The sequence below is a fragment of the Bubalus bubalis genome, chromosome 1 (assembly GCF_019923935.1).
Source record: "Bubalus bubalis isolate 160015118507 breed Murrah chromosome 1, NDDB_SH_1, whole genome shotgun sequence".
In the NCBI taxonomy this organism is placed as follows: domain Eukaryota; kingdom Metazoa; phylum Chordata; class Mammalia; order Artiodactyla; family Bovidae; genus Bubalus; species Bubalus bubalis.
The window spans coordinates 55,583,724-55,609,341 of record NC_059157.1 but is presented as its reverse complement, the minus strand read 5'-3'; the positions used below and the strand labels follow the sequence as shown (position 1 = coordinate 55,609,341).

Here is a 25,618-nt window from a genome sequence, read left to right as displayed (position 1 = left end):
CTTCATGGTACTCCATTCATTTCACCATTCTAAGGGCAGCCCTGGCCCTCAGCTCTGGCTACTTGTTGAGGCCTTTACTGTCCACTTACATCTGTCCACTCTTGTAACTGACCTTCAGCCTCTCTTGTTTGCTTTCTTGACATTATTACTCTATAACCCATCTCCTTTGAAACTAAGTACTGACTGCTTGTCCGTTATACCTTCGTTGGGAGCATCTCTTTTGCAAACTTCTTGGCAAAGGATGTGCCATCCAGAGACTCCATCTGGTCTGTGATGCCCATGGCTCTGGCTACCAGTCTGAGTTAACTCAAAATAGTCAAATGGAGATGGTGTGCTTTGAAGGTAATAGTAGGGTTATTTTTTTGGGGGGGTGCATAATTTTTAATTTTTTTGGCGACACCCTGCAGTACGTGGGATATTAGTTCCCTAACCAGGGATCAAACATGTGCCCCCTTCAATGGAAGCTCAGAGTCTTAACAACTGGACTGTCAGGGAATTCCTGATACCTTTTAATTCTTGAAGCAAATTCACAACTATTAATAATTTTTAAAACCCTCTTTCTTATTATATGTATATATTTATATATATACCCATGCATATATATTCATATTCCAAAATGTAAATACACCCCAGGGAAACAAGGAAAAAGTTGGACATCTGCCAGGATGTCTCCCCCAAGCAGGGAAACCAGTTAGAATCATTATAACAAAAGTCCTCTGTTCAAGAGGCTCCAGGCAACAGAATCCACCACCGTCCTCCAAGTTACCTGACCTAATTAACTTTTTTGTTTGAAACTGAAGGAGTCTTCTGAGCTGGAAGCCACAGTCTTCCCTTCAGAGCCACAGAAGAAGCCCTCAGGGCCACCAGTTCCTACACCTGTTCTCACAGCAAGTAGCCGGGGCGGCATCTCTCACATAAGAGACCAATAAGAACTTTTCCAGCAGATTCCACTTATACTGGGCTTCACAACAGAAGGTCTTGATGGTTTAGCATAATACTCTGATCACACTGGGAAACAATTTATATAAGCCCTGGTAATCGTATGCAGGAAATGGCTGTCACCCTCTCCAGAATCACGCAAAAAAGGCAGGAGTCTCTCAAAAGAGAAATGCACACATACTGAGTTTCACTTTTACTTTATCAAGTTGAGTAACTATTCAACTATTCAAGTTGAGTAACTATTGAGCAGATGACACTGCCTCCTCGTGGAATAGATAGATACATAGATAGGTAGCTTCATAGGTGGATAGAGAGATAAGATACATAGGTAGACAGATAAACAGATAAGATAGGTAAATAGATACATAAGTAGTCAGATGGATGGATAGGTAGATAGGTAGGTAGGTAGGTAGGTAGGTAGATAGGGGATTTAATGTGGAAGGCTGTTAAGAAGAACAGAGGTCCCACATGTTTGGTGTGTTACCTCCAGAAAACTACCTCTGTGGAAATGGTATCAACTTGCATGTAAGTCATCATGACTTCATTTATTTATCTTCCTGAGTTATGAAAAACTTAACGTGGAAGAGAAAAAGACTGGGCAAATTATATTTCCTGAGTTTTATGTCATGGAACATTACTAATGCTAAGTTCGGAGTTTTCTTCCGTCTATTTCCAAGAGAAGACATGAAAACTCCACGTTGCAAACATCCCTGGGTGAGCTTAGGGACCACTGGGTCATCTCTACCCTCTGGCATCCAATGTGCATGCCCTCTACTCAATCGGGTTCCCTCCATAAACATCACGTGTTATGAGATGACGCTCAGCTGAGGCAACACAGCTTGCTAATGCAAGGGGGGGGGGGTGGGGGTGGGGGCAGCACCATCAGCCAGGCTGCCCGGTGGAAGCCCTCATTTGCACGTGGAGTGCACATGCAGAGAGCCGAACACAGAGGTACACGGACGAACACGCAGGGATACACTGGCAGAAAGAGCGGAGAAGACAAAAGGGCAACTCCAGCTTGGCTCAAAAGAGAAGCCCTCCAGAGTTCCTTGAGATCGCAAGACGGGAGGCACCACAGCTCGTGCGAGATACACATCCACGGCCATGCTTTGGTTCGAGAAAGACGGAGATGTGCGCTCAGGATGGAACGTGCCCGGCGATTAGAGAACTGGGCAGAAACCTGGTTAGTGGGAGCAACACACCCCACCCCCACGCCCCCTTCGCGAGAACCAGGAAAACCATTCAGTTACAGAGAGCAGAGTCAGTGGCGAGAAAAGATGAAAAAGGCGGCCAGGCTGGAGGGAGGTCCACTTACTGACGCTGCCACACACGGCCATGCAGTACTCCTCCGTGTCAAAGTTGTTTCGGTTGCCGCCACATCCGCCGTAAAAGAAGGGGGCGCACTTCCCTTCGGTCACATCAAAGTACCAGCGGGAGATCATTGCTCGGCATGGCCCCGTCTCGGCTTGTTCAGAGCACACCTCTAATCAGAGGAGACGTGGGGAACCACATTTAGCAAGAAAAGGTATGGCTCGCCGTTCACGCGCACGCGTTTACTTTGCTTACGTTAGTTCTCCCGACGGCAACCCGGGGCATCTGCCCAACATTTCCCGAGGAATTGAGTAACGACCTACCAGGACTTTAGGGAATGGCAAACCCACGCCAGTATTCTTGCCTGGAAAATCCCATGGACGGCAAAGCCTGGGGCAGGCTACAGTCCATGGGGTCCGCAAAGAGTCGGACACGACTGAGCAACTTCACTTTCACCAGGATTTTAGAATTACTTCGGAAACAAAGCATCGCAGGCTCCTCGGGTTTAATCAGTGTAGCTCCTCAGTACTAATTAAAAAAGACTCCAGCTAGAGGTGAACAGAGCTTTTGGCTGCCTTTGGATGAATAGTCAGTGCCTAAAGATTGTCTGCACGTCAAAATAATTCTTCATGATAAAAAATAAACTTCTCTTTGAAAATAACTTCAACTTTAAAGGTGAAACGATTGTTGTAGCTGGTAATGATGGCAAAAAGTTTAACCTCGTGCAAACACCTGATTGTTTTTCTTGAATAACTGACTGCCTTGACTCTTGTAATTCAAATTACACGTATTTTGAATGTAGTCTAGTTTTTAGAGAGAAAGCCAGCCTGTTCACTGATTATATTTGAAAATATATATAAAACCTGCGAATGTGACTTGGAGTTGATTACGCTAAGTCTAATTAAAGATGAATTTGTACCTTAGGAAAAATGTTTCCATATAATAAAATAGAGGCAAACCACAATTTGTTAATACAAACCCGACACTGTTGTTTACATTATACAGCTTACCTGCTAACGTGCCTTGTCACCCTCCCCCGAATCAGGCTCATAATCCCTGGTTGACTGAAAGTATAGCAATCTGTCCAGTTCTATTTGTAAAGTTACTGCAATTAGAATTTGAACTCTACCTCCTTTTTTGTTAGAAATGAAAACAATTTTCCAACCCGGTTTGTGCCCCCACCTAGCTAGGCTTACGGAGAGCTTCCTGACACCTTAGCACACTCAGATGTCTTATCTTAGTTTTAATAATATGCCAGGGGGAAGCACCCTTCTTCTAAAAGATAAAAGCCATGCACAACAGTAATGAATCTGCCAGCAATGCAGGAGACCCAGGTTCAAGCCCTGGGTCGGGAAGATGCCCTGGAGAAAGGAATGGGAACCCACTCCAGTATTCTTGCCCAGAGAATTCCATAGACAGAGGAGCCTGGTGGGCTACAGTCCATGGGATCACAAAGAGTCAGACACAACTGAGCAACTAACACTTTCACATTTTCATGCAAAATGCAGAGATTCTTATTAATATCCCTGCTAGCTCAGTCGGTAAAGAATCTGCCTGCAGTGCTGGACAGCCTGGTTCGATTCCTGGGTCGGGAAGATCTGCTGAGATGTGATACGTTATCCACTCCAGTATTTTTGGGCTTCCCTTGTGGCTCAGCTGGGAGAGAGTCCGCCTGCAATGTGGGAGACCTGGGTTCAACTCCTGGGTTGGGAAGATGCCCTGGAGGAGGGTAAGGCTACCCACTCCAAGATTCTGGCCTGGAGAATTCCATGGACTCTATAGTCCATGGGGTCACAAAGAGTCAGACATGACTGAGCAACTTTCACTTTCACATTATTCAACAAACTGATCCTCATCAATTACTCAAAGATCTACAATGTTGACCTAAAAGGAACTCCTGCTTTACTTCTCTATACACACCACTCATTGCTCCTTCCAATCAAGGTAAAGGGGTGGCAGCAAGACGGGAAGCTGCTGCTGTCCTGATGACGTCAACAGAGTAGGCAGGGGGAGTGAACACCGAGCCCAGAGGCACGTGTCAGGGTCCCTGCAGGCCCTGGGCAACAGATATCTCAGGTGATTCTGGCTCTCTCTGGATGGCTTTAGGATGGAAACATCTGACTCCAGGAGTATCAAGTTCAGGGTCACCTATCATTCAGGTCATTTCATTTGGTACAGTTCCTTTCACAGTCCATGCTTGCCAAGCCATGAGATGTTTTAGTTAGCTCTCTGCTGGATGATAAAAAGCTGCCAACCTGTTGACACAAGTATTCCATCCACTTGGCAATTTGGTTTCTCCCCCCCAATTACGGAACTATCATTCTAACTTACAAAGGGTTAAGTTAGTTTTGGTGTAGGTGGGGTCTGATCTCCTCTGAGTTACTGACAAAGGAGCATCTGGGCTGCAGAGCTAGAAGCCACATGTAGTCCACGTGTGGGGTCCCTGCAAACCACAGCCATCAGCTGGCTCCACTCGTGGATGTTAATTCTCTCTCTCTCTCTCAGTTTTAAGGCATGGGATTAAGGAGGCTTTTCCCTCCTTCTCCCTTCTTTCTGGCAATGACTAGAACATCACCTTCCTAGAGCAGTAGAGCTGATTTCAGAGGGGACTTGAGTGGAACGGATCACTTTTCATGTCTCACTCATCTCTTTCTACTGTACTGCATGACTAGATTCAGAGAAAAAGAAATCTTGAGGCATTTTATTTTATTGTATTTTTCAAAAGACATTTTAAATGCTTATGTTTACATTATTATTTTTCTGAATATAGAACTTCCTAATCTATGGGAAACACTGAAAAAATTCAGTGAAAAATGTGTTTCATATTAATGACTATCATCAGCCGTGGAAAATTATAAAATTCTCCACTAAATATAGAGCTTGTAAAATCAGACCTTATATAACGGTCACCTCAAACAGAATTCTTCTGAAAATGAAAACCGCAGCTCCCTTTTTTCATCCTCATTTTCTTCTCAAAATCTAAGCTAAGAAATGAAAAAATACACATTTTAAAATTATTTGCTAAATTTATTTCTGAATTTCAAGTTACCTTTGCTTCTATTCAAAGTAAATGTTGCCTATAATAATAAAGGAGAAAATTTGCCCAGAATTGAAGCAAGGATAATTTTCAAAGAGCATGTTTCAAGTTAGGTAGAAACACAGGCAAGACAAATATTTAAGGAACTAGAATCTCTGTTTATTCATATTTAATTCTTAAACTTTTAAGGCCATAAATAGTATTCACCTAGTATTCACCTAACGTGAATTCTGCTGGCAGGGAAGGCTCATCTCTTTTTATAAAAGCTCTATTCACCCCTCAAGACAAATACCATTTAATAAACTGAAATGCTAGTGTACACACAGCTGTATGAGTTTATGTGCTTAAAGAACATGCACTATACATTTTATATTTGACATTTTATATCATTTTATATTTTTTGTAAGGTAGATCCTTGCTGAGATTTGTGCTGGTTTCAACACCAAATCCCATCAATACTATACAAATACAATATAGAGGCAAAGCTAGAGCAAAGCTAGAGCTTCCTACATTATATAAAATGAGTATGCAATTCACTGTTCAAAATATAATGCTTAACCACAAATAATTAACTCTGAATACATGTCAAATGGGAGCAAAATTTTTTGTGGACAACCAAACTTAGAAAGCTAATTTTACACTTAAAGAAAATGTAACATGAAGACAGCTGTGAAAGTGGCAGTTAGAATGGAAAGAAAATTTTCAAGAGTACAATTATCATAATGCCTTCTTAAAAAGCAGAGTTATCAGAGTAGCAAGTAATTTGCTTTAAATAAAATAGCAAATAAAGAATATCAAAATGTAAAGCTTTTTTATTATGATTTTATTTTAATAACTGAATTTCAATTATTCTCAGACTCTAGAAATGTATGTGCCATAAAACTGTGCATGACATGGAATGCAAAAAGTTTAAATTTACAAATTTTGAGAAAGTAAGCACTTGAACAATCAAACCAAACTACAGAGTTACTTATAGAAATCTAGGAATTAACTATTCTGACATTGTATAAAAAAAGATAAAAACCCAAAATAGCATAATTCCTCCATATGATGCAAGAATAGGGACACAATTAAGGTTCATTTATATTAAAAATGACATATCCTGCAGTTTTAAACTGGAGTAGGAAGGGTAAATACATGAAGACAAAATAGTTTGGTTTTGTAACAAATCACCTGCTTAATGTTAACAGTAAAATAAAATGAAACAATGACAGAAGTATAGAAATCTACGAAATATGCTTATCTTTAATATTTCAAATAAATGTTGAATTATCTGCCTAAGCATTCAATCCATTAATAATGAAAATGACTGAGCTCAATGCTGTTTTATAACAACTTTACCTTTCAGTCTGATTAAATTATTTCTACAATTTTAATATTACAATAGGGTGAAACATCATGAGGCTAAGTTATTAGAATCCATCTTACAGTCTGTTGAAGAATAAGTAGGTAAATTTGTGTTTGACTTTTATAGATGAAAATTTTACAAGTCAATATATTAGAAAACAAGTTATTTTTTAAGAGTGTATTTTTTGCAACAACACATACTTTCGATGGGAAAGAGAATTTATAATGTGCTTGCAAGTAGTAATAAAAAACCATGTCCAACAGAAAATTCCTCTAATCAAGCAATAGTCATCAGATATTTATTACCTACTAATCATATTTTTACTAAATAGAGGCATGTAAAATTAGGCAAGCAAATTTGAACTAAATCCTTATGACAAATCTCACTTAAGCCCCAAATATGGGTTGAAATATATAAACAAATGATGGGAACAGCTGTGCACGGTAATAAAATCACTGACTCAGTACGATATGACGGGAGCCAATTTATCACGAAGTCTCTAGAAGATATCTGCAGTTGGCTTGCCTTCTACTGAATTGTGTTTATTTTCTAAGGCTACCCAGTACATGTGTCATTCCAATTATATCCAATCTGATTCTCAGATCCCTCCATGATGAAAGATTAGTTATAAAAATGCCACTTGGAAAAATACTTGTAAAGCGTTAGACTAACCATACTCATGCTGGTGAGCATTCACAAAAGGACACTGCTATTTGTCCTAATACCTTTGTTTCCCGTTTATTACGGGAATAAACTAATTTGTCATCAAGCTGCATGGTTCCTCTGAAGAACAGCAGAGTATTACCAGAAGCTCTAAACTCTGATAAGACAAGAGCCCATGTCCTTTGCTGGAAATAAAAGGAAATTATTTTTCTTCTTTGACTGAGAGGTAGGTATGCTGGGAAATCTGATTGTGTGTCCAGAAAAACAGAAAAATTAAACACTCTGTTTTATAGTGTTTGTCAATTTCTGGGGTGTAAATACTCCCACCATTGGTATTGCAAGCCACCAATGGCTGTGGCTCACAAAATTCCTCAATATTTTAATAATCAGCTTTTATAGGCTAGCAGGAGTTGGTTATATCGCATCATGAGAGAAAACGGGCACAGATGAAACTAGGAACAATTATGTAGGTCCAGAAATTGTTCCTAATTTGCTTGCTCATGAGAGTTGAAATTTTACATTACTCAGTAAGTAGACATTAACAGGATTCTTTCATACTTGGTGACATTTGATAATGTAGTAAGAACCATGACACCATAGTAAGGATGGTTTCACCATTTTAGGTAAGGTTGGTTTTCTTTTTCAGTTTCTTATTCTTTGTCTCAATCTAAATCTGCACAGTATGGGGGACTATAATGCTACTGGAGACTGTTCCTCAAAGTGTAGGCAGCCAATGAACCAGCAGGATCAGCATCACTTGGGATTCGGGATCCGTCCCAGACCTACTGTCTCTGAATCTAAGCTTAGGAAGCACTTCAGGTCACATTAATGTTGGAGAAGCACCATGACCAACTGTACCTTTTATGTGCAGTTTAAATGTCAAAAGTGGGAGAAGGAAATGGCAACCCACTTTAGTATTCTTGCCTGGAAAAGTCCATGGGCAGAGGAGCCTGGCAGGCTGCAGTCCATAGGGTTACCTGACTGAGCACATGTGCATGAGGGTGGAGGGAGATGGGTTGATAGCAATAAACTGGTAGAAGTAAAAAAAAAAAAAAAAAAAAGAAGAAGTTTTTATATATTATATATGTAAAAACTATCAAAAGTATATATATACTTGTATATAACATACTTTAATAGTTATTTAATGGTTATATATATACTTTTAAATGTCAAAAAATATAAAAAGTATATATATATTTTTAACATTAAAAAAGTGTATATATATATAAAACTATTAAAGTATGTTATATATATGTATTTTTTATATATATGTGTGTGTGTATATATATATAAGATTCAACCACTTTTCAAAAGGATCAGAGGGAAAGGATTAGTAAAAAGTTGCATAGGTTTTCACTTATTAAAAGAGGTATACATATATTTGGGAAATGAGGGGTAAACATACTTTGATAGTTAAAATATTCAAATGTATACATATACCAAAATGTTCATCTTAAGAAATTATCATTACCTCTTTCTTTTCCTCTGAAGTTCTGTCTCATGCAAAATTAAAGCAGCTTCAATACTTCTGCCTTAAAGTGAACACCAATACAGTATTTGTCTTATTCATACTTAAGTCTATGAAAACTCAAACTTCTCAGAAACCCAAATTTAAGTAATTTTGTTCTTATAATTTGTCAGAACATTAGAATATCAAAAGTTTTTATTTTTATTGGGGAAAAATAATGAAGAAAGCTGATCTAAGACTGAAGATCACTGAGCTTGGAATCTGCTTCCACTGCATCACTTCTCTGGAAGAAAGGATTGTATGACATTCCTGTTACTGTAAGAAAAGGATGTTTCTAGATACAAGAGTCAAGGGTTGGGAGGATGGTCCTTTCCTGGAGGAGACCAAGTGTGTCCATCTTGCCATGTTAACTTGTCCCTGTCATGGTACCGGGCAGGAAAGAGTGGGTGGGTAGCTTCCAGCTGAAAACAGCAGTATCCCTGCTTGCTCAATGAATCCTAACCTCCATTTGCTGTTTTATAACAGGGTACCAGGCAAGAGTGAGTTTCTTTAGGAAGAATAAAAAACAAAACCAGGAAGGCAGTTTTTCTTTCTCTCTCACTGCCTACATGGCACATATGTATGTGAAATATTTAAAAAATACTAACTGTATGTTGATTTCTCTCTAAATACAAACTATGAGACTATACATGACACATCTTATCAAATATCTGTTTTTATTTTACTAAATGAGTACTTAACTTTCTTTTAGCATATATTTTGTTTATTTTACTTTTTCTTCTCAAATTAAACCAAATGTTCACTGCTACCTACAATGTGCAAAGCACAGAGTCAGGTGTCATGACTTACATTAACATGAGACACAGTATTGCAGGGGTATTTCTCTGCTCATATGTTTAAAGCCAGAGATCACTGTTGATCTCAATATCAAAGCTCAGTGATTTGCAACCAGAAACACTGTGCTTCTTATCATCTCCCAAGGGACACATATCAAGGACTAGAGATGCATTGCTGGTCATCACACCTTGGGGGAGCTACAGTAGGAGCCAGGGATCTTGCTAAACATCCTACAACGAACAAGGCAATCTCCACAACAAAGAACTGTCCGGCTTAAAACATTAATAATGCTGAGATCGAGAAACCCTGCCATAGCCCAAGCAAACACCAGGATTCATGCTGCGTTTTAGTGATTCTGCCCAATCATTTGACCAAGCTACTGTGCAGCAGTCAGCAACACCTCAGAAATCCTGGGTAACAAATGCTAGTCAATTCCAGAGGAGATCCTCATGGGAATTAGCCAGCAAGGTCTTCCTTTGCTTCTATTAATAACACGACATATCAGGAACTTAATTTCACGTGCAAGTAGTGTGAAATTCCTGTCTATATTCTGTTCTCAGAAATTATATCCAACAAAAGCATAAATAAATTTAAGGGAAAGAGATAAATCCATCCTCATAATTAACACCAGCACTGTCTTACTATTATTAATACAGCGCACTTTTTAACCAAGTGCACTATTTTTACCTCCTTTTATTGTTTCAAGAGTCTCCTGCTATCTTGAAGGCCAAGGGGTTTTCCTGAACATTGTTTTAATCGTTTTTAAGTGAAGTGTAGTTGATTTACAATCTTGTGTTAGTTTCATGTGTACAGCAAAGTGATTCAGTTATACATACATATATATATATGTTTTCAGATTATTCTCCCTTACACTTAATATTGAATATTGAGTAGAGTTCCCTGCTATATAGTAGGTCCTTATTGGTTATCTATTTTATATATGTGTATGTGTTAATCCCAAACTCCTAATTCATCCTTCCTCCCTGCCTACGCCTTTTGCCTTTGGTGTGGCAAAGTCTATATGTATATAAGTTCATTCGTATCTTTTTTATTTAGATTCCACATATAGGTGATATCATATGAAATTTATCCTTGTCTGGTTTACTTCACTGAGTTTGATAATGTCTAGGTCCTTCCATGCTGCTGCAAATGGCATTATTCAGCCATAAAGGAACCACTGAACATCATTTTTATATGATATTTGCTCAGCTTTGCCTCTTTTTGACTTCTTACTCTTCCACTAATAGAATCAGAAAAGGTCAAATGTCAGAAGACATGATCAATTTTTAGGGGGACAAAGAAACAGGTGTTTAGACTGAAATCCATCCTGCTTAAAAACTCCAGAAAGCCTTTTTTATACAAGGGAACTACAGATTTCCATTAAAACACACAATTGTTACCTGCCCAAAGAATCAGAGCCTCTACTTAATGGAACATGTGGATTTGGATGAAAATGACATATATGTTTAAATGCCCTGTTCTCTCATTTGCTGGATTCTTTCACTATATTTGATTTTTTTTTAAATTGCAGATGCTGTGTTGTGCAAATATATACAATTGTCAACATTTGTGTATTTTTTGAACAGCAACTGATTTTGGAAAAAACATAGAAAGACTAGCATTTTTTAAAAACCTAGTTTCTAGCCTTTAATTGAAATGCACTGGAAATTTTGTTTCTGTTTTTAAGAAATTTAGACATAATTGTGTTAGAATACCTTCAGCTGACTATTTCCTTTTCTAACACTGTATTAAAGAATCTTGACACAAATAAAAGTGTAGAAGGTAAAACTAAGCACTATTAGCCATGTAAAATTTCAAGCAAAATCAAGTTCAAAAACAGAACTTTCTATGTGGCAATGAAGATCTTAGTGGATATATTAAACCACTGACTTCTATATTTCACATTATGCAACCTATATTTCAATAAATTTGTTACTAAAAAATTATATATGTAAACACATCACACACAGTCTTTTATATGGTTCTGTTTCTCACATTTTAAGTAAATTGAATGAGTTTTCTAAATTGGGACCATGAAATGGCACGGAAAGAAGCTTGTTAATGCTATGCTTCACTCTGCCTTTACCAAAGCATATATCAAACAGCCTCAAAATCAATGGCTGCAGTGCCATGGGGCACAAAATAATAGGCTGCCATCTGTCACATCTCTGCCCTGTGTGGATACTAGTTCTCTCAAAGGCATGAAAAGGATGCTACATTCTGGTCCAGGAACAGGAGTGGAGTTTACCTGCCTGTGGTCCTAACAGAGAAGGGTAAAGTCTTCCTCAAAAGGGAGCAGTCATTATTCCTTTGCCCTGTTTTCAAACCCATAAGGTAGTTTTATTTTCATTTTGAGCTACTGTGCTGCTATGAGAACCCCAACAAAAGTATGTGAGTATATTTCCATGTCTGCAGTAAGTCAAGCAATAAAAAAGAATCCTATTAGTGAATGATGGGATACCTTGCAAGTGGAACATGCATTACAGACAGGTAACACGGGAGACATAAAAATTAGGTCAACCTAAGATACTAAGATGGTAAAGGGTCTGCCTACAATGCGGGTGACCCAGGCTCAATCCCTGGGTCAGGAAGATCTCCTGGAGAAGGAAATGGCAACCCATTCCAGTACTCTTGCCTGGAAAATCCTATGGGCAGAGGAGCCTGGTAGGCTACAGTCCATGGCGTCGCAAAGAGTCGGACGGACACGACTGAGCAACTTCACTTTCTTTCAAGATAATAATATAAGCCATTCTGCTTTATTTATGGTACTTCTCGGATACGTTCTATTTGGTGCTCCACTAACTGGCAAATCCCTGTTCTCCTTTTAAAAACAATCACTCAGATGACAACTTCTTGGCAATGCTGTAGGTGAAACTTCTGTCTCTAGGCTGGGCACTTTCCTTCCCCTGGGCTGCCAAAATTTCTTCCCAGTCAGGTCAGAGAGGCCGGTTTCTCCTGAAGAGTGAGTATACAGCTCTGGTTGGAAGCAACCTGAGTGAGCCACCTTCTTCCTATCCCTGTGTTCTCAAGAACTGGTGCAGTGCCCTAGGAGTGCCTAGTCTATGTTGGTGGAATGTACAGCAGCAAATCACACGATGCTTCTCATAGATTAATAGTAACCAGAGGGAGAACAGTAATTTAATTCTGTGGAGGTTAAGTCACCTAGCCCAAGGCAAGCAACATTTAGATCAAACTTTTAAACTTCATCATCGTATGGTACGCTTAAATTGTCTCCTCTATCAGTATCTCTGTCCATATAATAGATGAACTTCCAAGAGGTTTAAAATACCCTCATGAAATGAAACTCCACCTTGAAATGCAATGGCATTTAAAACTATCTTGATTCAATTTTCACCCAGACATAAAATTGAACTGCAGATATTTAAATATATAATATAGTCACAAAAGGTAATTTAATCAAGAAGCCAAGTTTAAGCTGTTTTCTCCTTAATATATGTCCATAAATAACAGCTCTATTATACAATAGAAATGGCTACGTCTCATCGATGCATTTTATAATGCAAAAAGACAGTCTGTTGGGTTACCTTTGGCATTCCTAATTAGGAGTAAGTGTTAGTTCTCTGGGGATCAAAAGGATACACAGAACCAGGGCAACTATAGTTGTTACTGTTCAGTTACTAAGTCGTGTCTGCCTCTTTGTGACGCCATGGACTGCAGCCTGCCAGGCTCCTCTGTTCTTCAGCAATAGTAGCTTAGGTTAGTTGAGCACTTACTGTCTACCAGGAACAGTGCTGAGTGTTTCCTGTGAATTACTTCATTTAATCCTCACAAAATAGTTAAAACTAGGTGGGTATTATTACATCTCATTTTCCAAGAGGGAAGCAATGAGGTATAGAGATTATTTCACTGATACAAATTTACACAGTCTGTAGGTTGTAAAGCCAGGCTTTGACTTGAGCGGCCTTTCCTTGTAAAACATACTGAAAATTTAGAATGTGCCAGGCATTAGATGGTAAATGGGTAGCATGGATCATCTAGAGTAATCATGTAAAAAACATGCAACATCATAACAGCATCTATAAAACATACATGAAAAAACAGACTTACCAAGGGTATCTTGGTAACTGGCCCAAGATCATAAAATTATTAAAAAATTTTCTCTTTAAACACTTTACTAGTCTATCTCTACCCATAATAAAACCACCTTAATGAAATTAACTTGGAATGGTAATATCTGAAATAAAAAAACTTCCTAGTATATTTCTAATGATCAGTATCAGAAGTTTCCTATAAAGGCCTGGATAGCAAATACTTTCAGCTTTTCAGGCCACATGGCATCTTTTGTGACTACTCAACTCTGCCTCTGTAACATGAAAGTAACCCTAGATAATATGTAAACAAATGGGATTGGCGGTGTCCTAATAAAACCTTTGATTAGAAAATTGGTGACAGTCCATATTTAGCCTGTGGCCATGGTTTAATATAAAAATAAAATAAAATGATACTATTATTATATAAATAAGCATTCTAAAAGTTAGGAAATGCTCAAAGTGAAACAATACCAAGATGAACACATGCCTAGAACAATGGAACAAACATTTACAAGGGAACACAGGTTAAATTGAACTAGTGTGTATTTATAAACAAAAGGAAAAAGAAAAAAAAAATAACATTAGGGTGGTAAAAAATACTCTGGTCCATCTGAGCCCAAATCCTGGCTTCACCACTTACCAGATTTGTGATTATGGACAAGGTTTAAAAAATTTCTCTCGGGTTTATTTGCCTTGGCTTTAAACGGGAAATAAAAATTCTACCACTCAGCACATTACAAGGATTAAAAGACAGAATCCCTGCCCTAAAGGCAAGGGAGAGTGGTGATCCTGCAAACAAGAAACTCCAGCCTGATGGGCCATGACACAGAAACAGCCAGCTCCCCATCACACCTGCTACAACAGCAAATGCCGAGCCATCAGCAGAGGCGTGATAAACGTGTGCTTGCTGAATCAGTGGACATACAGGGAAAACCAGAGTTACTCTGGATGAACAAAACTGGCTACTAAATCATAGACTATGCCATTTATTACAATACCCACATCTAATCAGAGTTTGGGCTTCCCGGTGGTAAAGAATCAGCCTGCCAATGCAGCAGACGTGGATTCAATCCCTGGGTCAGAGAGATGCCCTGGAATACGAAATAGCAATCCGCTCGTCTTCTTGCCTGGAAAATTTCACGGACAGAGAAGCCTGGAGGGTGACAGTCCATGGGGTCAAAAAGACTTGGACATGACTGAGCACACAGCACATAGACTTTAGGATTCAAGGTTGAGTCACAGTGTACCTTGATGTCTTGGGTTTATGAAATGCAATTACTTCCCAAAACACAGAAAATTAGGAGCAAGTGTCTACATACACTAGGGATTTCCTGGTGGACTACTGCTGTGTGCAAATTGGTATTGGCTTATTCCACTCGATCAAAACAACAGATCCTAAAGTCAGATAGGTGTGCTCACTTCTCAACAGTCCCTTTTTCCTTTGGAATCAGTTAACAGAATCAGAATCAGAATCAGAACTGGCATCTTCTGCTTTGATATCAATGATTCTAATACAATATGGCTGAAAATTTTATGACTATGTTGAAATGTCCTATATTTTTCTTCCCTCTGCCTATTTCTTTCAAATTGTAATGGGTTACGAAACTATTGAGCTTTTTTATGAAGCACATTAAAAACTCATACTAGTAGCAATGTGTTGGTAATGAAGAATGTTCATTATTAAGTATGGTTGTAAATCACATTTTCTCTCGGGCACTGAAACATTAACATTGGAAACGAGATGGTAAGCCTCTTTTCAATCTCTCTTCTTTGCAAGTCATTTCCAACTTTTATTGTCAGTAGAGGAGCCAGCTATATGTTATTAGAGTTTTACAAAGTTAGCAGTCAGTTGCAGCATTGACATTGTTCATCAGGAAAGAGCTGTAACTCACTTCCTATACCAATGGGGTGGAGGGAATGGCAGGAAACTGGTCGCTCTAATGTTACCATCAAAATCTTCTACTACTTTATCAGAATTAGCTGGGAACGCAGAAAACTCTGACACGGATGCAATATATACCATTAACTGTTTCTCCTCTTAGGCCTCCTTTCCCAGAAAGACTTGCCTGAATCACAGCTTTTGTCTTTCCTGGTGGCTCAGACGGTAAAGCGTCTGCCTGCAATGCAGAAGACCTGCGTTGCGAAGATCCCCTGGAGAAGGAAATAGCAACCCACTCTAGTACTCTTGCCTGGAAAATCCCATGGACAGAGGAGCCTAGTAGGCCACGGTTCATGGGGTGGCAAAGAATCGGACACGACTGAGTGACTTCACTTTCACTTTCAGCTTTTGTCTATTTCAGGAGTCTTGAATGGAAGGATAGATAGATTCCCATTAAAGGTTCTTCTAGTTCTAGTGTTAATAATAGGTACTTCTAAATGATCAGGTATTTGCTTCAAGAAGGCCACTATTAATGCTGTTCTTGACATCAGCATTATTAACTTATTTTTTAAGGTTAGTTTCTTTTATTTTTTTAATCTTTAGCCCGGAGATTTTTTTCCTAAAGTTCTCTTTCAATTGTAGTTGTCTTTCTATAAAAAATACAAAAATGTATATGCCCTCTATTTCTATTTAATATCTAATAATGCTCTTGCTCTTGCTAAGTCACTTCAGTCATGTCCGACTCTGTGTGACCCCATAGACGGCAGCCCACCAGGCTCCCCCGTCCCTGGGATTCTCCAGGCAAGAACACAGGAGTGGGTTGCCATTTCCTTCTCCAGTGCATGAAAGTGAGAAGTGAAAGTGAAGTCGCTTAGTCGTGTCTGACTCTTAGCGACTCCATGGACTGCAGCCCACCAGGCTCATCCATCCATGGGATTTTCCAGTCAAGAGTACTGGAGTGGGGTGCCATTAGAGAAAAACTGAAGCAAAAAGAACTGGAATTATTCAGAATATAACAAGACCATATTATCTCAAGAGAATTCTGTTTGGGTCTGGAATTTGGCATGAGTTTTTGTGTCATTCTCTCATATACTGCATAAATTATGTCACTTACTGTTCACCCATCCTGTCAATAGCAGTAGCATAAAAACAAAAATCTCTTCATTGTTTCTAGAAAAATCCTCACCACGTAGTAAGTCCTGAACTGATTACCCTCAGTCAGTACCAACATTTGCCAGCCTGGCATTAAAAGTCTCCATGTTTTAGTCCCAACGTACCTTCCTATAACCCTCTGATGAAGATTTACTTGCTGTCCTTTAATTGGGCTGGCTTTATCTCCCAAGCATGCCATGTACCTTCTCAAGGCACCATATTGGTTTGGCAAAGAATCCACCTGCAATGTGGGAGACCTGGGTTCGATCCCTGAGTTGGGAAGATCCCCTGGAGAAGGGAAAGACTACCCACTCCAGTATTCTGGCCTAGAGAATTCCATGGACTGTATAGTCTACAGGGTCGCAAAGAGTCGGACACAACTGAGCGACTTTCACTCAATGACCCTAAAGTAGGCTGCAAGACAAGCTATTGGTACTTCCACCACCAGCCCTTCTAGTCTGCCTTCAAATGCCATCTTTTTCACAGACCCATCCCTGATCAGTCTTCTGTACTGTGAAGTAGGCTGTGGGCTCATACTTTTTACAACACAGACTCTGTATTTTTTTGACTTGTTTCCTACTAGACTTTCACATCCATGAGGGTCAGCTCTCCTGTGTGTTCTCATCATATAACTGATTCACTGAGCCCAGTAAAATGGCTTATTCAAAAAAGGTACTCCAAAAATGAATGTTGATTAGGTGGACAATAATTATTATGCAAGCAGCTATCCTGGTGGAGCGCACAAGAACTTGAGTCCCACAGCGGAATACTAGCTGCTGTAATTTGTAGTCACACATCTTTTTTTTTGGTTCACATATAAATTGCTTTATTCTGTTTAATAATTGTAAAATATTCCAAAGTATGGCATATAATAATTATTTAGCCAAAATCGTATTAAAAACTTTTAGGTTGTTTATAATCTTCATTGTTTCAAATAGTGCTCAATAAATATCTATGTATATTTGTCATTTTTGAATTGCTAGATTGGGATTCACACTTTTACTTCTGAAACGCATTGCTAATTGTATTACATTGTTTAAGAGCCATATCTTTTGTCATGTGAAGTGTCTCTCTTTATTTTTTATTGGATTCTTTGAGTCTATTTTTTCTTTTTTTTCATGGTATATCTTCTAAAGTAAAGTAAGATATAGTATACCTTCAAAACTAAAGCAATTTACAACCCTGAAACATAGATTATAAAAATAAAGACACTAAAATATATCTTATGATATTTCTGTAGCCATTTTAACTAGTAGAAGGCTGTAGGGCCTCCAGTTAATTTAAAAGTCTAATAGGTATGCTTCAATAAAACTGATTAAAATTCCCTTGTAACTGAATCAGTGATTAGTATCTATGAACAGTCCTATTTATCTTAAATGTATACTCACAGGTTGATCAGTGTAAACCTGAAAAGAATGTGTTATCAAACAATTATCAGGAGCAAAAGAAAAAGAAGCCCTGAAAAATCCATCTTTCCCTGCTAGGAAAACAGAAGCTAACAAGTTCATGTAGCTAGATCTGCACAGATGGTCCTAAAAGGTACACGGAAAACGTCCTGAAAAACAGTGCTTCAAACAAAATGCGCATTTATGTAAATGACCATCTACTTATGTGCTAAACTGAAGAAGTTGTCATTACATAGGGAATTACAAAGTTAAGCGATCTATTTGGTATTCTATGTATATTTTAAGAGAATAAGTGACATTGCAATAGATTTTAAGCTAACTCTGAGTGTTCAATTCAGAATAAGCTCACTTTTAAAAGCCACAAGTTAAAGAAATGGAGAACTTCAAAACTACTATGTTAAGTGAAAGAAGCCAGACACAAAAGACCATGTATGACCCCACTTTTTATATTAAAAGTGTAGAAAAGGCCAATCTCTAGAGACAGAAAGAAGATTAATGGCTGCTGAGGGCTGGCGGTAAGAACAAGGGTTCACAGTGAGGGGTGTGAGGACTGGGTGATGAAAATGTTCTAAGGTTGGATTTTGTGATGTTTTCACAATCTGGTACATTTATTAATGCTGCTGAATTATACACCTCTGCACTTAAGATGAGTGAATTTTATATGTAAATTATACTTCAGCAAAGTTATAAAAAAAATGCAGTGACGGGAAGACGACATACTACAGTGATCGTTAGGAATCTATGTGAAGCAAAAAGAGTAGCCTATTTTAAGCTCCAATTTAACAATGGAGCAGAAAGCATTTTACTTTAATAAAAGTGGCCATAATGTTGTAGCATTTGTGGACAGACTTTAAAAGTACCTGCAATGCATTAAAACAATACTTCTGTCTGTACTCATTCAGTCTAATCTTAGGACCATGTTTTACTATTTGCAAAACAAACATACACCCTTTAGGAAAGGCAACTCAACAATTCACTACTTTTCGTTGTTTAGTGTAAACTGAACCTTGCTTTTATTTCAGGGAGACAAAAAAGGGGTCTTCTAATTCATTCCATATACAACATTTCCAATAGAAGCATTAACTAACCAGAAAAACAAAGTCTAAGATCTACCTCTCTAAGAACGCACTGTCGCTTCCCCCAGTAAACTATCGTATAGACAACACAAGTCATCCAAGTGAAATTTCACAGCAAAAAATAATGTCTTGCACTCCAAGTGGACTTCTTTTGCTTTAAAATTAAATTAAATCTAATCACAACTACTCACTCAACCAACATTTATTGAAAAGTTTCGATAAGGCAAGCACCCTGCATCACACTAGGTAAAATCCAGCCTTTGGCATTAAGGAGCTCATAGTCTTGGTGATGAAAGGGGCCACGGAAAATCGAGTATAATCAACACCCACTGTCAGAAGAATGCCAAGGAGGCCACCTAACTCGGTCCTTGTCAAATGACATGGCCCCCAGTTAGGTGGAGTTCTGCAGAACAACATGCCAAGTAGCATATACAAGGCACAGAACAGTCTGTAAAATCAAGATTTCACATTTTCTGAAATGAATCGTTGGATGCTTGTTCAACCAAAATGAGTTCCACAAGCACAGGCAACTTGTCACCTCCCATCACCTGGGAGGCAGTGGCAGCAGGCTGGATAGAAATTTCAAACCCTGGTGTGATGCCTTCCTTTTCCCTGAGAAAGAAAATCCAAGTAAGGAGTGGATTACCTCGGACCACCTCTTCCACAGACTCCGTGGTGGTGGTGGTGGTGGTGGCGATGCTGGTGGTCCTCTCCGTGGCCTCTTCATAGGGTTCCTCAGCCTCTTCCTCTAGTTCCTCACCATCCTCATCATCCTCCTCATCGTCAGCTTCTTCTTCCTCAACATCTGCCACTTCTTCCTCCTCTGCCACTTCTATGACTTTATCTTCACTGGAGGGGGAGGGAGAAATAATAGCAATAGTCATTAAACACATTTCGGGCAAGCAAAAAGAAAACCTATGACAAGGAGTTTTGGATATTTGAGAGGGAATATGGCATTGAATTAAAACACACGGGGGGTCTGAAGCCAGCAGGTCACACTGTGAATCCCAGCTCAGTAGATCTGCAGCTTTTTAATCCCTGAACACAGATCTTAGTTTACACAGTTGCAAAAAGAGGATATTGTGATTCCAACTATATGACATTCTGGAAAAGGCAAAGTTATGGAGACCATGGTTATGGAGCTATGGTTTTTCCAGTAGTGATATATGGATGTGAGAGTTGGACTATAAAGAAAGCTGAGCACCGAAGAATTGATGCTTTTAAACTGTGGTGAAGGAGAAGACTCTTGAGAGTCCCTTGGACTGAAAGGAGATCCAACCAGTCCATCCTAAAGGAGATCAGCCCTGGGTGCTCATTGGAAGGACTGATGCTGAAACTCCAATCCTTTGGCTACCTGATGCGAAGAACTGACTCCTTGGAAAAGACCCTGATGCTGAGAAAGGTTGAAGGCGGGAGGAGAAGGGGACAACAGAGGATGAGATGGCTGGATGGCATCACCAACTCGTTGGACATGAGTTTGAGTAAATTCCAGGAGTTGGTGATGGACAGAGAGGCCTGGTGTGCTACAGTCCATGGGGTTGCAAAGAGTCGGATACGACTGAGTGGCTGAACTGAACTGAATGGAGACCATAAAAAGATCAGTGGTTGGTAGGAGTCTGGGGTGAGGAAGGAAGGCATGAACAGGTAGAACAGAGGGGATCTGAGGGGCAGTGAGACTGCTCTGTAATACACAGTATCAGAGATGATATAGAATAGTCCAACTTACAAGCATGCATTTGTGAAAACCCATAGAACTGTACAACACAAAACATGAGCCCTAAAGTAAACTATGGATTTTATTAATGATGTATCAATATTGGTTCAAGTGTACAATACCAAAGCAAAGTGTTAATAATTGGCTGATGGAAGGCCCTGTATTTCCTGTTCAAATTTTTTCTAAACATAAAATTGCTCTTAACAATAAAGTTTATTAAAAAGTTTGGGTGGGGAATACCAAAACAAAGTTCACTGTAATATTGGCATTACTTTTTGTTAAACATGTGAAAATACCACAAAGCGCCTGCATGGTAGATATTCAATACGTGGATGTGGAAACTGGTTCAAAATTACTATTGAATGTTTACACTGGAAATGAAAGGGGAAGAAGAAATTGGTTTTTCCAGTAGTCATGTACGGAATGTGAGAGTTGGACCATAAGGAAGGATGAGCACTGAAAAATAGATGCTTTTGAATTGTGGTGCTGGAGAAGACTCTTGAGAGTCCATTGGACGCAAGATCAAACCAGTCATTCCTAAAGGAAATCGACCCTGAGTATTCACTAGAAGGACTGATGCTGAAGCTCCAATAATTTGACCACCTCACGTGAAGAGCCGACTCACTGGAAAAGACCCTTAGGACTACCCTTGTGGCTCAGGTGGTAAAAAGTCTGCCTGCAATGCAGGAAACCTGCATTCGATTCCTGGGTTGGGAAGATCCCCTGCAGAAGGAAATGGCAGTACACTCCAGTATTCTTGGTTGGCAAATCCCAAGGACAGAGGAGCCTGGAAGGCTACAGTTCATGGGGTTGCAAAGAGTAATTTGGCAAATTGGAAGTGGTCAAACAAGAGATGACAAGAGTGAACGTCGATATTCTAGGAATCGGCAAACTAAGATGGACTGGAATGGGTGAATTTAACTCAGATGACCATTCTATCTACTACTGTGGGCAGGAATCCCTTCGAAGAAATGGAGTAGCCATCATGATCAACAAAAGAGTCCGAAATGCAGTACTTGGATGCAATCTCAAAAACAACAAAATGATCTCTGTTTGTTTCCAAGGCAAACCATTCAATATCACAGTAATCCAAGTCTATGCCCCAACCAGTAACGCTAAAGAAGCTGAACAGTTCTATGAAGACCTACAAGACCTTCTAGACTAACATCCAAAAAAGATGTCTTTTTCATTATAGCAGACTGGAATGCAAAAGTAGGAAGTCAAGAAACACCTGGAGTAACAGGCAAATTTGGCCTTGGAATAAGGAATGAAGCAGGGCAAAGGCTAACAGAGTTCTGCCAAGAGAACGTACTGGTCATAGCAAACACCCTCTTCCAACAACACCAGAGAAGACTCTACACATGGACATCACCAGATGGTCGACACTGAAATCAGATTGATTATATTCTTTGCAGCCAAAGATGGAGAAACTCTATACAGTCAGCAAAAACAAGACTGGAAGCTGACTGTGGGTCAGATCATTAACTCCTTATTGCCAAATTCAGACTGAAATTGAAGAAAGTGTAGAAAACCACTAGACCATTCAGGTATGACCTAAATCAAATCCCTTATGACTATACAGTGGAAGTAAGAAATAGATTTAAGGGACTAGATCTGGTAGAGTGCCCGATGAACTACGGACAGAGGTTCATGACATTTTACAGGAGACAAGAATCAAGACCATCCCCAAGAAAAAGAAATGCAAAACAACAAAATGGCTGTCTGAGGACACCTTACACATAGCTGTGAATAGAAGGGAAGCGAAAAGCAAAGGAGAAAAGGAAAGATATAAGCATCTGAATGCAGAGTTCCAAAGAATAGCAAGAAGAGATAAGAAAGCCTTCCTCAGTGATCAATGCAAAGAAATAGAGGAAAACAACAGAATGGAAAGACTTGTGTTTGAGCTCCCTTCTGTATTCAAGGTCACAGTCACCATAACCTCCCTCCCACCTCCCACCCATCCCACTCCTCCTGGTTGTCACAGAGCCCCGATTTGAGTTCACTGAGTCATACAGCAAACTCCCACTGGCTCTCTATTTGACATATGGTGTTGTATATGAAGACACAGAGAACAGACTTATGGACACAGGGGGAGAGCGGGGAAGGAGAGGGTGGGATGAATGGAGAGAGTAACATGGAAACATACACCAATACTCCTTAGTTCTCCAAATTAAGTGGAAAATTCATGGAAAACAAGGGAGAAAAATCAAATTCAATGAGTCTTCTTAAACCACAACGTGTGAAGGGCGGGTGGAATGCCAGGGTCCAGGTATGCAATCCAGGGTAAAGACAACAGTGGGCTTCTGGGTGGGATGATGAAAACAGGCCCCAGGGCATCCCCAAAAGCCCCCAACCATCTCTGTTATGAGTTGAATGTTGCATTTAAAACTCCAAACAGAAAGCATGTGTATAAAAACAGCTGTGTTTAAAGCGATCTGCATTCTGGTATGTGTCCAGCCATGAAAAAGAGTGAAATACATGCCTACCATCCATCACTGCATCTGCCCGAGCAATTTCCTGGCATAATAACAAGGAACAGAGACACAGAACAGTTCAGCTGGCTGAGGAATTAAATTACTTGGCCTGAGAGAACTCACGTCCAGTTCTTATTACCATAGCTTTGATTTCTGGAATTAAATTTAGACGTCCATGAATTCAATTATCTCTTTGGACACCATTAAAACAGTAGCACACAGCTATGCTTTAATGATGTGGCATCTTCCCCTAAAAGGCCCAACGCGCCAACATGATAACTTCTGTTTGCCGTTTTCATAAATAGCTGGAAACACAGAAAGGGAAAAAAAAATAAAAAAACTTTTCCACCTTCTCTTCAACTACTAGACAACTCTGCTCTGTGCTGTGACCAAGGTGAGTCAGCTTTACATTTATTTTTTTATTTGGCTGCGTGGGGGCTTCCTGGGTGGCTCAGATGGCAAAGAATCCCCCTGCAACACATGAGACCCAGGTTCGATCCTTGGGTTGGGAAGATCTCCTGGAGAAGGAAATGGCAACCCACTCCAGTATTCTTGCCTGGAGAATTCCATGGACAGAGGAGCCTGGCGGGCTACAGTCCATGGGATTGCAAGAGTCGGACATGACTGAGTGACTTTTATTTTCACTTAGTTTCATTTTCACTGTCATGGAGCATGTGGGATCTAATTCCCTGACCAAGGAGTGAACCCAGGACCCCTGCATTGGGAGCACAGAGTCATAGCCATTGGACCACCAGCAAAGTCCCCAAGGTGAGCCACAGTTACAAAAAGAAAATGCAAGAAGGTCCAGTTTATGGAAATGTGAGGCTGAGCATCATAGAGCAATGTCTTATCAACAAGTAAACTCACAAAAAAATAGTACTTTGAGCACAAGGTGGAATATTCATTTACTCACACATTTTAGCCTCTGTCAATTTAGACAGCTTTTCCAGCCTTTAAATTCCAATAATAAAAACAATTCTCAGGCATGAGGGAATGATCTGAAAACGCTTATCATCTTAGGAGCATCTGAATTTAATAAACAGGTTGAAGGGTCACAGGGACATTATTATGAGGAAATCAATCACCGAGAATACAATTTTGTGTGTCAGCAAGTAAGACTTTAGGTGGGTGAAGGATACACTGCATCACAAAGGTGGTGTTCAAATTTCTAAGTCTGACCTTGATAGATGGCACTCATCACAGTGGGCTCCATAAGACTCCCTCAAGACAAGAAAAGATTCTGATTCACTTACTGGTTTCAGTTGATTTTTGTTTAAGTCATGCAAAACAGTTCACCATTTGCATTCTCTAAGAAAGCTGTATTTATTCCTTTTTTTTTTTTACTTTTTTTTTAATTTTATTTTTAAACTTTACATAATTGTATTAGTTTTGCCAAATATCAAAATGAATCCGCCACAGGTATACATGTGTTCCCCATCCTGAACCCTCCTCCCTCCTCCCTCCCCATTCCATCCCTCTGGGTCGTCCCAGTTATTTTTTCATCTTCTCCATTAAGACTGATAACTTTTCTCTCCCTGCACTCTGTAGGACAAAGGAGCGGAAATGGCAGAGAGAAAGTTGATTCCCAGGGTTTTTGTGAATTGACAATCAGGAGACCTGAACTACAGCACTGATGAGGGAAGAGTGGAAACAGAGCCGCTGGCAGTTCCCAGAATGTAAGGACCCACTGGGGGCCAGAAGGGCAAGTCTCAGCAGGAAGACACTCAGACACTTCTGTGCTCATTGAGAAAGGGGAAGAAGAGAGTCTCCCAGGGTAAGGGGAGAGAGAGAGAAAGCAAAGTTTTCAAAAAGGTAAACCGACATTCCTTTCCCACTCATTCCAGCCCAGGTCTTAGCACTGCCTGTTTAGCCTGGAAGGTATGATGGCTGGATACCTTTGTCCCCGAGGGAAGCAGTCCCTGAAATTATGGCTGCTAAATTAGGAAAATTAGAAGTTGCCAGAAAATGTGAGAAAGTAGGAAACTTATTATTCACGGTTCTGAGTAAATGTTTCAAGAGGGGGGACAGCTAAGTAAGAAAAAGCCACTCTCTTCCCCCATCTAAAAGGCACCATTAGAAGCCAAACATAAGATACAAGACACACTTCATATAAATGATTCTATTTATATAAACTATGAAAACAGTTACTCCTAACCAATGTTAGAACTCAGAGGAGCCGTCAGACTTTGGCGAGGGGAAGTTTATGACTGGGAGGAAGCAGAGGGGGGCTTCTGGGAGTCCGCAAGGCTGTGCTTTGATCTG

General features: G+C 39.6%; 1 protein-coding gene across 7 annotated transcripts in view; it reads right to left on the bottom strand.

The window, feature by feature from the left end:
- The window catches only part of LOC102416140 (amyloid beta precursor protein), a 307,476-nt gene that overhangs the window by 119,550 nt on the left and 162,308 nt on the right, over positions 1–25,618 (bottom strand). For 4 of the 7 annotated variants that reach the window (XM_025281961.3, XM_025281968.3, XM_025281972.3 and 1 more), the window contains exons 6-7: positions 19,815–20,017; positions 2,255–2,422 (exon numbers count right to left, since the gene is read on the bottom strand). In XM_025281961.3, coding sequence (XP_025137746.1) covers positions 2,255–2,422; positions 19,815–20,017 — 371 coding nt within the window. The remainder of the gene's footprint in view (positions 1–2,254; positions 2,423–19,814; positions 20,018–25,618) is intronic. The other 3 variants (XM_025281991.3, XM_025281974.3, XM_025281984.3) reach the window with 1 other exon arrangement.